The sequence below is a fragment of the Numida meleagris genome, chromosome 3 (assembly GCF_002078875.1).
Source record: "Numida meleagris isolate 19003 breed g44 Domestic line chromosome 3, NumMel1.0, whole genome shotgun sequence".
NCBI lineage: Eukaryota > Metazoa > Chordata > Aves > Galliformes > Numididae > Numida > Numida meleagris.
In genome coordinates, this window is record NC_034411.1 from 12480926 (window position 1) to 12495303 (window position 14378).

A 14378-nucleotide genomic window follows, 5' to 3' on the forward strand; every position below is an offset into this window, starting at 1 on the left:
AAATCCATAGGCCCCAATTATGCACTCATGAGTGCTGAGGGAGCAGGCAGAAGTGACTGTTGAACAACTCTTTATCATCTTTGAATGGTCATGGAGAAGGGGAGAGGTGCCTGAAGGCTGGAGGAAAGCCAGTATCACTCCAGTCTTCAAAAAGAGCAAGAAGGAGAAGTCAGGAAACTACAGGCCAGTCAACCTCATCTCCATCCCTAGGAAAGCGACAGAGCAGCATACTCTGGATGTCATCTCTAAGAAAACGGAATAATAGAAGTTATTAGGAATAGTTAACATGGGTACACCAAGAGGAAATCATGCTTTACCAATCTGGTAGCCTTCTATGATGTCATGATCACCCGGGTGGATGAGGGGAGAACAGTAGATGTTTTCTACCTTGACTTCAGTAAGCTTTTTGACACTGATTCCCATAACATTCTCACAGGTAGACTTCGAAAGTGTGGGATAGATGAGTGGACAGTGAGGTGGGTTGAGAACTCGCTGACTGAGGGAGCTCAGAGAGTTGTGATCAGCAATGATGAGTCTAGTTGGAGGCCTGCCTGGAACAGTCTGCCCAGAGAAGCAGTGGAGTCTCCTTTGGAGATATTAAGAACCTGTCTGGATCTTTCCTCTGCAACCTACTGTAGGAACCTGCTTTGGCAGGGGGATTGAACTAGATGATCTCCAGAGGTCCCTTCCAACCCCTATGATTCTGTGATATAGCATTTAGTAACTTGAACAGTAATCTACATGAAGAATACATGCTATTTAACATCAGAAGAAAATTTCAGAGCATATTAATACTGAATGTTACTTGAACCGGTTCTCAACAAAATCAAATTTCACCGTTATTGTTACTGGTGATGTTCTCTAAAACACTGTCACAAATTGGAACTAGTACTGGATACCATGCAGCTTTTCAGAAACAGCTCCGTTGTATTGAATATTGATTTAAAAAAAATGAAAGTACTATTTTTGAGTGCAGCTTTGGAGGCTGGAAGACACTAAAGATTTGCTCATAAATAATATCAGGAAGAAAAGAAACTGGCAAAAGTTAGAGACATCAGTCACAAGAGGTTTAAACTAGAGCAGAGATGAACTTGGAATACGAACAGTTCGTTACCTTAGTTTTGCAAGTTTTTAGGCAGATATTTACACTCATTCAAGATGCCTCCTTAGATTGGTGTTTCAGGATATGTATTCCTAGCCTTGCACACACTATAGGCACAACCAAATGGTTATCTGCAAGTACTAAATAAACTGTCTACTGTGTACAGTTTTCTCCAAACCTATAGAACTGCATGTTTTCATCTGGTATGAATTTAGTACAATAAGATGAACTGCACATTGTGGAATAGTCGGAAGAATGTTTGTCAAAGAGAAGACATCTTCCTATAGCACAGAAGCTTAGATACATAGACATGGGACAAACATGAAGAGTTCCTCTGGAGAGCTTCTATGCCAGTAGCAAATCACGAAAATATAACACAATGATGGGGACAGTACGAATAGGACATAAACCTGAGAAAATTCTGCTTTGAGCTGTAGGTTTCAGAAATTGCTGTATAAATAGGCAGTATCCAGTACAAACTAAGATTTGTAAAACAGCACACAGGGAAAAGAAATAGCATAGTAAATTCTTCTAATGACTTTATATAAATTCATTACAAGCAATGGTAAGAAACACTAAGATGAAAAAAGAGTACGTAGAAAGCCCGACACAGTTATTACTCTGCCTGCCATTGCTCCTAGAGAATTCAAAGTGTACACAATTCAATGTAACTGGGAGGAGATGAGGGCAAATACAGAGTTTAATAATTTCAAATTATTGGAGACATAACAATGAAGTTCACTAACCAGAGAGACACTTACAAACACCAGAAGGTATTTCCTAACCTTACAGCAATTACAGAGTAGAAAGCCAGGCACGCTGAATCAGACAAAAGAACTGGATGAGATGCTTAGGTTACAGCAATCCTGGCATAGTTCCCAGCACTTGAGTTGCAGCAAGTGTTTGCTATTATTTCCAAAGCTCATAGGAAACTACAAGAGTCACACAGCCCAGCCACATCAGATTATCTCCCTGTCATTCATATCCCACGGCTTTGGCTTTAAGAATGAATGGAGGAAAAAAAAAATGAAAAAAGAAAAAAAAAAAAGGTTGAAGTGATATCGTGTCACTTTCTGCACACCACAAACAGCAATCTACTAACACACAAAATTTCTTCCAGAAATGATTTAACATTTAGGAAGTAATTCAATCCATTTCCGACATATTTTTACTGGGAATGAAGCTGTAAATAAATGGAAAGACACTTGAGATTATCGATCCAGACCGTTAGTGATTTTTGTTAGTGATTTTGTGGGCCACGCTTAAAATCTACGTGAAGCAATCCACCAACTCATTTTCCCACATAATGACTTTGCAAAGAACATAAAAAATGTTTTAACTAGCATCACATCACTCTCCACACAAAATTCCCTTCTGAGGAAAACATTACAGGTGAACAGACACACCTTATGCACTAACTTGCATGACTGGATCAGCACTGAATCCCAGTGCTTTCTCCATTGTAAATTATCATGGCTTCAAACAGGGCCAGGATTATGTACAGGAGGCAAATGGAAACAGCTAAATAATGAGACACGCATTTCCTATCAGAACGGATGTGCCCCTGAACTTCTCATGCCAAATACATCACAAGCTTCAATCTTCTGTGTTAAAGCTTCATAAACAGCGTCAGGCCATCCTTAGTTCCCAAGATGATGGCACCAGTTTTGATAAAGACTTCTGGAAGTCACACAACACCAGGTCCTTTGCAAAAGGATCATGAAAGTAATTTCTATTGTGCTCATTTCAAATCTCAAAGTTGTACGTCATTAGAATAATTTGCACATTATTCCAATTATTCTGTGAGGAATGCAGAGGTTATGTTGAAAAAGCATGCTCTGCAAGACATTCCTGTTATTGCCAGGAATTACATATCAGATCACAGAAAAGCCGTGGCAGAAAAAATCGTCGCCAATTTTGTTAAAGCAATCAGTCTGGACAGATTTAAAGGCTTGTGTTGTATTTTCTAAGGTAATCTAATTAATCTTATAGTGGTATTTAAGTACTAATTTCCTGGGGTACCATAGGCAGAGAGAAAAGAAAGATGGCATGCCAGAATCAAAAAGTTAACAATTTAATGATGAAGACAGTGGAATTTCTCAAGGACAGCTGGGAAAGGGCAATCGGTATGTGCTGCTAGTTTCACATGTAGGAGTATTAAAAACTCATTACGAAAGAAAATAAACAGCAAGTTAGACAAGGTTCTTTTCTGAGCTAGAAGATTCAGATATCAGAAAGAACTTCAGGGAGTAAAGGTTGAATATAAACTCATTTGATATACAGCAAATAGCCTTTTTTTTAGGACAAAGGAATTTGAGGAAGAGGAGAGAGAAAACCATCTCATAAAGGTGGATATAGTCTTACGTTATATTACAATGGGAAAAAAGTTGAGAAAATGAATGGCTCAACACTTTCAAACACAAGAGAAGTTGTTTAAAAAAGACAGCAGGAGTTCATTCAAAGAATACTTAGGTAATCTGGCTGAAGTGCTTGTGTCATAATTGAACTGGGATGGATCTTACCAAAACTGGCATACATCATCATATCAGTCTACCATATAATACAACAAAGTGGCATAGCCTGCTACCTATCTATCCTCTAGTTATGTCACAAGAAGCCTAGAGAAAGTTTACAGAATAACCCGAATTCACCAACTAGTGAGACTTTACTGAAAGTTAGACATTTTCTTGCAAAAATCCTGTTTTGTTTTTAAAATAATATTAATATCTGCCATTAAAACTTTGAAATTGTCACATTTCACATAGATATTTAATCTGAAACAAAATTTTGTAGGAATGGGTTCAATAATTTCACTGTGCAAGCTACAGACTGTTTCTTTGTGTACTTTTAATATGATTCCTAAATTAAATTGTTCCAAACTTTTCAAGCACTCATCATTACACACACTTTTTTCTGCATGTTCTGTCACAGACTTTTGATTTATTTGAAACAGTAGTGAGTAGAATCAACTCTGCACTACAGAGTGGCTTAGTGTCATTACTAAGCAAGCTGGTTTGTGCCATTGATTAGGCACCCATTGATTAGGCACCCATAGCATGTTTTATTTCCTGAACAGGGCTGCCCAGATGCAGAGGAAACAGACTAATAAAGAGGAAACAGACCTACTTTAGTTAGCCAACACTTGAAAAAGCTGTAAAGAACACCAAAGAGAGACTGCAGTTGAAATTCAGTGCTAACAAATTCAAAGCAGAATGTTTCTGAAAAAAATAATCCCAATGGGATAGTATACAATATTACATCCAAAGGACTAATGTTTTTTCTTACAGGATTCAAGGCTAAATATCAAGCACTGCAGTGAAGTATCTTGAAGGAAAAATGATCTAGGAAGTGATCAAATACTTGAGCATTACTGCATAAAGACCTGGATCAAAACTGTAATCAATATAGCAAAAAGCAGTATAATTACAGGAAAATCACACAAGTTCTTCATATGTTGATTTAAAGACTACAAGAAGAAATCCCATCAGAAACAGAATCCTTGACAAACTAAAATATGAGGGTGATATGCTACAATAACTCATACTATAAAAATGGAAATAAATATTTCTGTAGACTATGTAGAGTATTCTGTAGAATAAAGTATACTTAGGAGAGATGTCAACCTGCTAACAGGAGATGGATTTCCAACTTTTTTTTTTAAACACAACTATGGATAGAAGTATGGGGTTTACATTAGCATCGAGCATGTTTGAATCTCACAGATCACAGCACAAGAGTAATGACAAGAAATATAGCACAGCAAATCCTCCACTTGCACCTTCTTCTAAGTTACTAATACAATGGTTACACTCTAGAAAGTTGAGTGAGACTGCTAAATATCAGAAGGTAAGAAATTAAACATATGATTAATAAATGTTACAAGATAATCACTCAAGACTTCTAATTAAAAAACTTAAAACAGGATTATATAGAATCTTTGAATCCATTTAAAGCACAAATACAGTCTGATATTTCTTTTACACATGGGCCCTAAAGCAGAAAAGTTGTGTATTTTAACAGATGACAATTACTTTCGTACTCTTAGAAACAGTAACTTCCTTCTCTAGTAATATATATATTTTTTGTTTGGAAAATGTCAAAAAAAAGGCGATTTCAATCAGTTATGATTATGTCCACTTCTACACCTTCGAAGAATTCATGGGACCCTGGCGCTGTTCAGCCCAGAGAAGAGAAGGCTCCGGGGAGACCTGGTAGTGGCTCTTCAATATATAAACAGGGGCTATAAGAAAGTAGGGGACAGACTCTTTACTGAGGTCTGCTGCGACAGGACAAGGGAAAATGGTTTCAAACTAGAACAGGGGAGATTTGGATTGGATATCAGGAAGAAGTTTTTCTTTTTTAAAAACAAAAACAAAAAAACAGTAAGAGTGGTGAAGCACTGGAACAGGTTGCCCAGAGAGGTGGCAGATGCTCTGTCCCGAAGACATTCAAGGTCAGGTTGGACAGGGCTCTGAGCAACCTGACCAAGCTGTAGGTGTCCCTGTTCATTGCAGAGGAGTTGAGCTAGATAGTCTTTAGGGATCCCAACTCAAACAATTCTAGGATTCACGGATCCCAGAGGTGGTACAGTAAGTCCTGCAAGAGGCATTCTATACCCACTGATTTCAATTGTACAATTGGCTAAAATGACCTAGAACTTGATGACTTCTTAATATTTATTTAACTGTAAAGATGCCCATTAACCATTATTACACTGGCTAATTCAATCCTGGAGCTCACAGTGAAATGTACTGTACTTCAATTACTTGAAGATTAATAAAAAAAAACTAGAAATAAAGTGTGCATGATTATTTTCAGTACATTACATAATAAAATACTCTTTAGAAGCTTTTATAATAATAATGCAAGTCCTAACACTGAAGATCAGAATGGCTTCCATTCTTTCATCTGAACTCACCTCTTCTATTCATTATATTTGCAGAATTCATTCATAAATAAATTCTGTCTTCAGGTTTTACAGCAGTCTATAGAGACACAGACAAAGAGGGAAGTCCTCAACCCAACATGTTGTACTAATTATCATTAGCAGATACACATCTGCCCGGAGGCAAACATCTAGGAGCTGTGGTTCTTGCATGAAGAGAGAACGATTAGGAAAAAGAAGAACACTAGAAATTCAAGATACAAAAATTAGGTGTAAACATACTGCAAGAAAGGGTTGACATAAGTATGCTTTGTTTGATTCAAAGAAAGCCACCTTTTCAAACACATAGCAAGAACTGAAAATCAATTTGAATTTGCTTTTGGATATGAATAATTTTAAATTGTTTTCTAAGAAAACAATGGGTTATGTTCTTATGTTACTTCTCTGTTTGCAAGTACCTCTCTAATAGCTTTTGAGATTGAAGTCCAATTTTAATCACATTTGATGGAAGAACTGAGGTTTTCAAGAAGTGAACTTCTCTGAAATTTTCAGAAAAATCTAACCTTGATTCTCTCTTGCCCAGCTGGCAAGTGAAAGATATGGTAGTCAAACTGGGATGTTCTGGAGTGATAGAAGATTCTGGACACACAAGATGAAATCAGGCTTCTTTATTTCCATCAACCATGGAAAAAAAAAGTTGAGGATATTTCACAATCATTTCTTTCTTACCTCCAATATTATTTATTCTCCTGTTGCTGCAGGGCAAATTAAAAAATAATTACTACATCTTGGAAATAGTTTAAGTAGACACAAGGGTGCCTTAGCTCTAAGTTTTTATTTATACTGATCATAAGGTCATAGACACGTTGCCCTAAAGGTAGGCTGGGCTAGACCTACTCACCATATACCAAAGTTGCTTGTAAGTAGCATGACTGTGTCCTACACCATGCCTAGACAACTGAAAACAGCTGTGAAACAGTGCAGTGGTTACTGAAGATATACGGGAAAAAGAAGGTATAGAAAATAAAAGTATAGTTAGACTTAAGGTTCAGATTATAACATTTGTCTTGAATGGAAGTGTCAAATCTTCACCCTGGCTCAGGTTCACCACATAATGCAGATTATTTGCATTAGAACAGAACACAAACTCTGGAAGGGTAAAGTCATGCCAAGAATGAAAAACATTTGACGTGAACATTCCTGTGCTGCCACGAGAAAGGATCAAAGACCACAGTATTTCGAAAGATTTTCATTTTAGTGGTAGTCATTCCAAAAATCTGGCTACTTAGTTTGCAAAGCAGGACTCTATTATTTTCACATTCCATCTATGTCCACCAGTCTGCGCAGAGAATGAGAGCTAAATGTTACCAAATTTTCCTGTGTTTCAAACCTCAGCAGAAGAATGTGGAAGAATTCTACATGAAAAACTGCAAATCTACCCTTATTTCCTAAAGTCCGCACCAGTTCCTCCTACCCTCCCGTCACCGTGCAGCCCTCAAATCTGCTTCTGGTATCTTAAGAGACATACTGCAGAGATGGCCCTATTTGCCCACAAGACCTAAGCTCAACTTTGGATTTAGAAGTAAAATTGTAAAATTAAAGTACTTTCTTAAAGAATGTATACAAAAAATAAAGATTGTAGTATGCTTACTAGCCCAGACAAACAAAACAGAACAAAGGTATTGCAAAAAGTTACAAGAAGGTTATTCTGGAATTATCCAAGAACGGTAGTATGGTTAAAAGCTGGCTGTGGCAGCTACGGCAAGCATGGTTCCTTTTATTATAACTCACGCTCCGATAAAAACACTCAGTCAACACTAAAGTATTTCGCTGCAGAGTATTGCATGTTAGTCAATACAAATGCTGGCTGTCAAATAATTTACGTTTCTATAGCTGTTCCTATGCCTGTCCAATTAAATAGTACTATTTCTTTGCTACTTGCAAAAAGGAAATAAAAAAATCACCACCTCCTTTTGAGATTGCAGCTGCTCACTGACCTGCATCTTCCTGTCCTTCTGCCATTCTTTCCCCTCTGGTTCCTTGCCTTCATCCTGGCTGAGATCACCAGCCACAGGCTCAACCCATCTACCTTTCACCTCCTCTTGGCTTTCCCTCTGTTGCCTCTAGCTACACCGGCACGCCAGCGAGCTCGGCACACCCCTGACCTAGTTCTCAGGGTGCATTTTCTGCCTCGAGCAGCTCCACCTCAGTCCGGCTGAGCACTACTGTACCACTGAGTTCAGTTCACTCCTCAGAACAACCAAGCTGGACTCTCCAGTTCAACCACTGCTTTATCTCACCACCCCATTTCCACCCTGCCTAGCCAATTTTCACTCGTGAGAGTGCTCTTTATCCTTCACACTGACTAATACAGGTTTCATTGACCTTGAGACAAAAAGTGAGAAGTTACAAAAGTTCTTGTTCTATCTTCACGGGATTCCTTGCCCATAATACTAACGCCCAAATTCTTAGATATTCTACCAGGTAGGTATATCTTTCTCATAAGCACGCTTTTCTCATAACAGATGTGAAAGTGGGACGTAAACCAAACTATTTGTAATTGGAACCTGCCTGCTTTATGACCTACACAACTTTGTATGTAATCTGAATATGCTAACTAATCAGCATTAGATAAATTAGATATCATGCAGCTTATTTTTCCTGTTCCAAAAGTTACCAGTATCCATACATAAGACTTACTTCTGGTAGCTTTAGGGACATCCTTCCAATACCATGCATGTGTACGGTTTCAAATTTCTTTTGAGATTCAATCCTATTTTCAAAATACAGAATACTTCAAAGCCCTGGAAATGTTATTACCCATTAAATTGTTAGAATACTGTTGTTTAGGATCTGTACTAGATCTTACACGTTGAATAATATGGACTGAAAAATAATCAGAAATCAGAAACTTTTGTTCCATTTTGCAACAGTCTGCCAGAACAGACAAAACAAAGGTGTGACTGCTTGTTTTAACCATGTCTGAATGAGGCTAATAAAGAAACAAGGCACTAGCAGTTGTATCAGCCTAAGAAAAAAGTTCATTGCCCTGTAGCATGCAAAGTAAAAGTGGTTTATTTGCTTCTACTATGAGTTTTAAGAAATTGAAGATTTATCACCAGACTTTGTAAATCTCACTGTCATCATGATCTGATAAGTAAATGTTTCCTATTCCAAGAAAATATGTTTGGCAAACACGATTGCCTATACTATAGATTCTCATCTCTCATACCTCTGCAATAATATTGTATTGCAAAACCTGAGCAAATCCTGTGGAAAAATGATGCTTTTTTTTGGCCCACGCAGATAAGTGGGCACACAACACAGTCAAGAATGCAATGCTCTATGCAATACTCACTAAATATAGCCCTTAAATGTCAGCCATAAACCAGGAAGATGTAAAAGCTGAATGCAGGCAAGATAGGAAGAAGTAGCAAACAGTGTAGTCTGCAAACAAATTACTCAGTTAGCCATGGTGGTTACCTACTGAGAAGTGCCAGAAAGCTGAGATATTTTGATTAGTTTTCCCAACAAATCATCAGCCAAAATAACAAGAAAGCTAAAGAACCCTTAAACCATCTTCTGCCAGTTTTTCAGACTATGTTTTTAAAGCAGAAGCCTTTCTTGTGTATCTGGTTATAAGCTCCCTAGTAGGCTTTTCACACTATTCAAGTAATTCTATTTTTTCTATTCTAGAAAAAAAAAACAAAACGAATTACAATCCCCCAAATCTCACGGAAATAGTCAAGACGCTATAAAATGCCTAACCACCAATCGTCTGCCCGAGCTTACAGAAACTACCAGCCAGAAGGTGAGAGGTTTGCATCCAATACATTTCTGTCTTTATGTTGATGTCCCAAAATACGTCTCTCACTAGAATGCTACTGCTGAATAGACGCAATGTGTGATCAACAGGAGGTGAACTGAAACCGTGCAGTCTTTGTGAAATGGGTAAGCACCAGCCAGATGACAATGATGTCTTGGAATCTGCTTACCTTTGGATCAGTCTCCTCTAAAGATGAAGAACTGATGTATGACTGAGTTAGAACTGAACTGCTTCAAAACAATAAATAAAATATAATACATTTAATTTAAACTCAAATTCCTGTAAGTAGACTGCTAGAAAAGAAATGTCCCATGAGAAATGAGACTAAGATACACTTTTCTATCCTGGCTTAAACAAGGCACCTAGAGCAGTAGACAGGTCAACAGCTTTACACAACTTACACTGATGACAAATCACTGATAAACTGAGAAGGTTGATGAAAATCTCCTATGAATGAAGGCACACTTAATAGATACTGCTCCTATGTGTACCAAGTATTTCATAAGACGAGAACAGAAAATACAGTGTTTATCTCAGAAAATTTACAATCTAAAAAAATTCCACAGAAATGCAATGATATTTGTCATGCAGAAACGAGCTAAAGCAGAAGTAAACAGAGCTCTGTGAATTCTGGGAATAATAAATTCTTGCTTTCTATGTGTCTCTTGTTGACTGACTTTGCTACCAAATAAAACAACTCACAGATGGAAACTTCCTTCTAATCTGGCACACAGATTAAATCTCCTTTCTACTAGAGATTCTCCAGGGAACAGGAGGAATGACTTCACCCAACAGCTTCTCTTTAAACAAGGAATTTGCACAGCCTTTTTTCCTGCACCCAGCTGCCTACTTTAAGGAAAGAGGCTTTGTCAAATCATACTGAAAATGGCTGAGAAGTTCACAAGTTGTTAAGGAGCAGACAGATAGCTACTATCACTACGTATGTCTTTTCTGTAGAAAATCAAGCCTAAATAAACTCAGATTATTGACTTTCAGTACAGCTGCATAGATAGCATTACATTTTTCATTTTTCCCCCTCTTACCTCTCTCCCCTTCTTCCCCAATCACAAGCATTTTTGACACCTATAAAGCATTCAGTATGGAGTAAAAATAAGCACGTCTATGTTTTAAAAATCTGAATAACTTGCCATTGAAACTGTTCCATCTAAACATTAATATTTCTTTAACAAAATCATAGGATTGCAATGCTATGTTTCTCATCAGGTCCATACCAGAACAGACAAAAATGCTGAAGTTTCTACTAACAGTAACAACTGAATAGAGGAAAACATAAGTTTTACTTCACCTACCCAACACACAAAACCAAAACAACACATAATTCTCAGCACATATGCTGGAGTTTTAAAAAGGTTTCCAATTACGCTGAATCACAGATACAAAAAACCTACAAACAATACCTTCTCTCTCTGCAAGCTTTAGAATATTTTTCACCTATTGAGGAGTAAAGCTGTTTTTGACTTTCATTTGCTTAATTTAATCACACTGTTCTGAAAGCACAGACATGTTCATGTCAATATTTTCAAAAGTATCAGTTAATTAGTACTTAGGGTCAGGTCGGGGGGGAGATATAAGCAGACAGACCTCCATTTTTGATCTATCATGCTTGGTTATATCATCTTGTTCATTACTAGCAAAGAGTTCAGTAACTTCCACTTTGGGGAAGCCACCAGAGATGGATCTCTAATGAAAAGGCCACAGTGATTTCCTTCCCAAATCAAAAAGGGGACAGTAGGGCTTCTTTATACAGTAAGACAGTAAACAGAAGAGATTTCCTTTGTCAGAAGAAAAATTCAGGAAAAGCCAACACACTGACAAAGCACAGAGAAAAGTTGCTGGAAACAGGTGAACTTGCACACTTAAGAATACTACGCAAATGGAGAGAAATGAAAGGATCTGGTAGACATCACTTAATGCTGATAACTGGTGCTGTAATAAGTCCTCTGCTAGCTTTCTATGCTAAATATCAGTGCCCAAAAACCAAGATTTGGGTGCCAGCCTGCTCACCTATCCATGCTTACTATAGACACACAAACAAAAGGAAGCTTTCTTGCAGACCTTTTTAGTTCTGCTTCTTCAAGGTTAAAGACTTTCTGTAGCTTTCATGTGGCATATCTAATGTTTCACACTACTGCATGTTTACGTACCATTCAATTCATACACATCTCAAAATTAACAGAGATAAAATTGATAAACTATCCATATTTTTAAAGCACGTGTAGATTTTAAGAGCAAACAGGCCTAGAATATATCAAAAGCATAATTGTCTGCCATAAAACCATGACGTTATCACAGAATGAAATGAAACATTATTTTTTTTTTCTGTAAAAGGTGTATATTTTGGCAAAGTATTGCTTTTGTTCTGAAATCTTTACTGCTGTTTGGTTATGAGTAAGAATCAGACACTAGAATCAAAGGCTCTGAGTTCAGCTTGAAGAAATACTGTTAAGAAACATTTAAAGCCAAAACCGGCGAGTAGGTAAGTTCCACCCACGTGACTTACTTCATACATTATTTGATAAAGTAATTTTACATTTCTCAACCTGGGATTGCACAGGACTGTAACACACACACAAGAGAATCTACTTTCTAATGCTCCTGATATAATCACAGATGCGCTAATCCAATACTTAAAGGCTTATAAAAAGCCCACTATTGGCTTTATTACATTATGCAGGTGGAAAGCAACTTATCCACTATTGGCTTTACACATAAGGGAGGTGGAAAGCAATTGAGGATGGTGGCTTATAGGTGGAGGAGGACTGCGATTAGAAGAGAGGTAAAGGGTTGGTGATTGCATCAAGTCACTGTTTTGTTTTCTTCACAATGAAAACAAAACTACAAAAAACAAGATTTCTCCTATGGGTATTAACACTCCCCAGCCTCACAGACAATCCCAGACCACCCACACATGCAAAACAAAAAACTGTTTATATAACAATGACGCAAGGAACAATTGTACAGTGACAACACAAAAGAGTGATGCCTTATATAAGGAAGGTAAAACATCAACCAATACGCAGACAAATAGTTTTGTGCCAAAGTAAAATGCTCCCTTTGAACATGCCTGGTGTCAAGCAATTGCCAGAATTCAAAAAGCTCATATTAGATGAATAATAATAATAATAAAAAGCTAAAAAAAATGCATTGATTTTTCAAATGCTTTCTTGGATCACTATATCCCTTCAACAAAAGCTCCCTCACTGCATCATGCCTGTGAGTTCTTTCACTGTTTGGTGCTGGTATCCGTGCTGTACCTGAAACTCTAGAAGTGAGGCTGATCAGCAGGTGGCCTGAGCAGGAGATATGTTTGATCAGATCACAGCACTGGGATTCTCTCTGAGAGCAGCTGACAGTGAGATAAAAGCTGACACTCACAGACAGTCTTGAATTTACTTCTCAAGTTATATTTCCTGGCCTCTGTGGTTCCTATCTCAATCACTACAGTCACTGACATGTGGCTGCTGATGACTATAACTGTGTTCTGCCATCTCCAGCAGTGGCATGGGTCATCTATGCAGATCTCCACCACAATGCTGTGCCCAACTGGCAGCTACTTGTACCTTCAAAAAAGTGCAACCTACAGAGGACACAGAAGGAGAAATGTTACTTTCGGAAGATGAACACTGAGTTTTGAGGGGGCACAAGGAAAGAGGGAAATTTGAATATGGGGACAGACTGAGGCACTCTCTTGCAGAACAACCCCAAGCTCAAGAATGTACAAATGGCTGCTGCGATTCCAAGGATAGGTCAGCAGCTTTGTGAATGCGAGAGCAGCCCAGCTGAAGTCTCAGATAGTACACATGAGTCACAGAGGGTTGTATGCCAGCCCTGATGACCACATGAATCACCAGGAAAGCGGAAATTCTAATGGAAGTTCCTGAAGGAAGCAGAATGCAATGAGATGTCAGCTAAAATGGCTCCAAGTCTCAGTTCCTCACCACAAATTATTCTTTCCATATTCCTGTTGCTCTGTGAATGAACCTTCACTTCCTGGTAGGCTGAGAAGGGTGAAATAGATTTTTATGGAAGAGGGGGAAAATAACAGAGCACATGCCAAAAACTGCATTTGGTCAAACGAATGAAAGAAATGCTACAGTTGAATGATTTCCAAAAAGAACTGATATGATCAGAATATACAAAGCTCTGCTGTGCTACATCTACACTGGATGCTTTCCCAAGAATTCAAAATACTTTCAGTCTTTAGCTGCAGCGAGAGAATCTTCTGTCTCAGACTGAAGTAAGATACAGGTCACTCTCAGATCACTGCTGGACCCCTTTCTATGAGCAAGGGAGGGAGACAGTTACCGGGCCAGAACAGGTTATGCATTACCTTGTGCTGAAGACATATGTGCACATCGATATTTTCTGCCCTGGGAATTCAGCCCTTCACCTCATGATTTCATACCAAAGGGATCTTGCTGAGTGCTTTAGATATCTGTCTGAATTAACATATCCCACAGTGTGAAACTCTCTTGATCTTTAGTCTGGCACACAATACTGCTGGATCCTTCTGCCCGCTCTGCTCCTTAAACTCTGTTTTTCTT

General features: G+C 38.0%; 1 protein-coding gene across 28 annotated transcripts in view; it reads right to left on the reverse strand.

Moving 5' to 3' along the window:
• Positions 1-14378, reverse strand: part of SPTLC3 (serine palmitoyltransferase long chain base subunit 3) — a 295028-nt gene that overhangs the window by 58916 nt on the left and 221734 nt on the right. Inside the window, exon 1 of one of the 28 annotated variants that reach the window (XM_021392194.1) lies at positions 7952-8083. The exons of 26 other annotated variants lie outside the window; for them this stretch is intronic. In XM_021392194.1, coding sequence (XP_021247869.1) covers positions 7952-7990 — 39 coding nt within the window. In that variant the 5' untranslated portion in view covers positions 7991-8083. Of the gene's footprint in view, positions 1-7951; positions 8084-14378 lie in introns of those variants that run through there. One more of the 28 variants, XM_021392195.1, reaches the window with a different exon arrangement.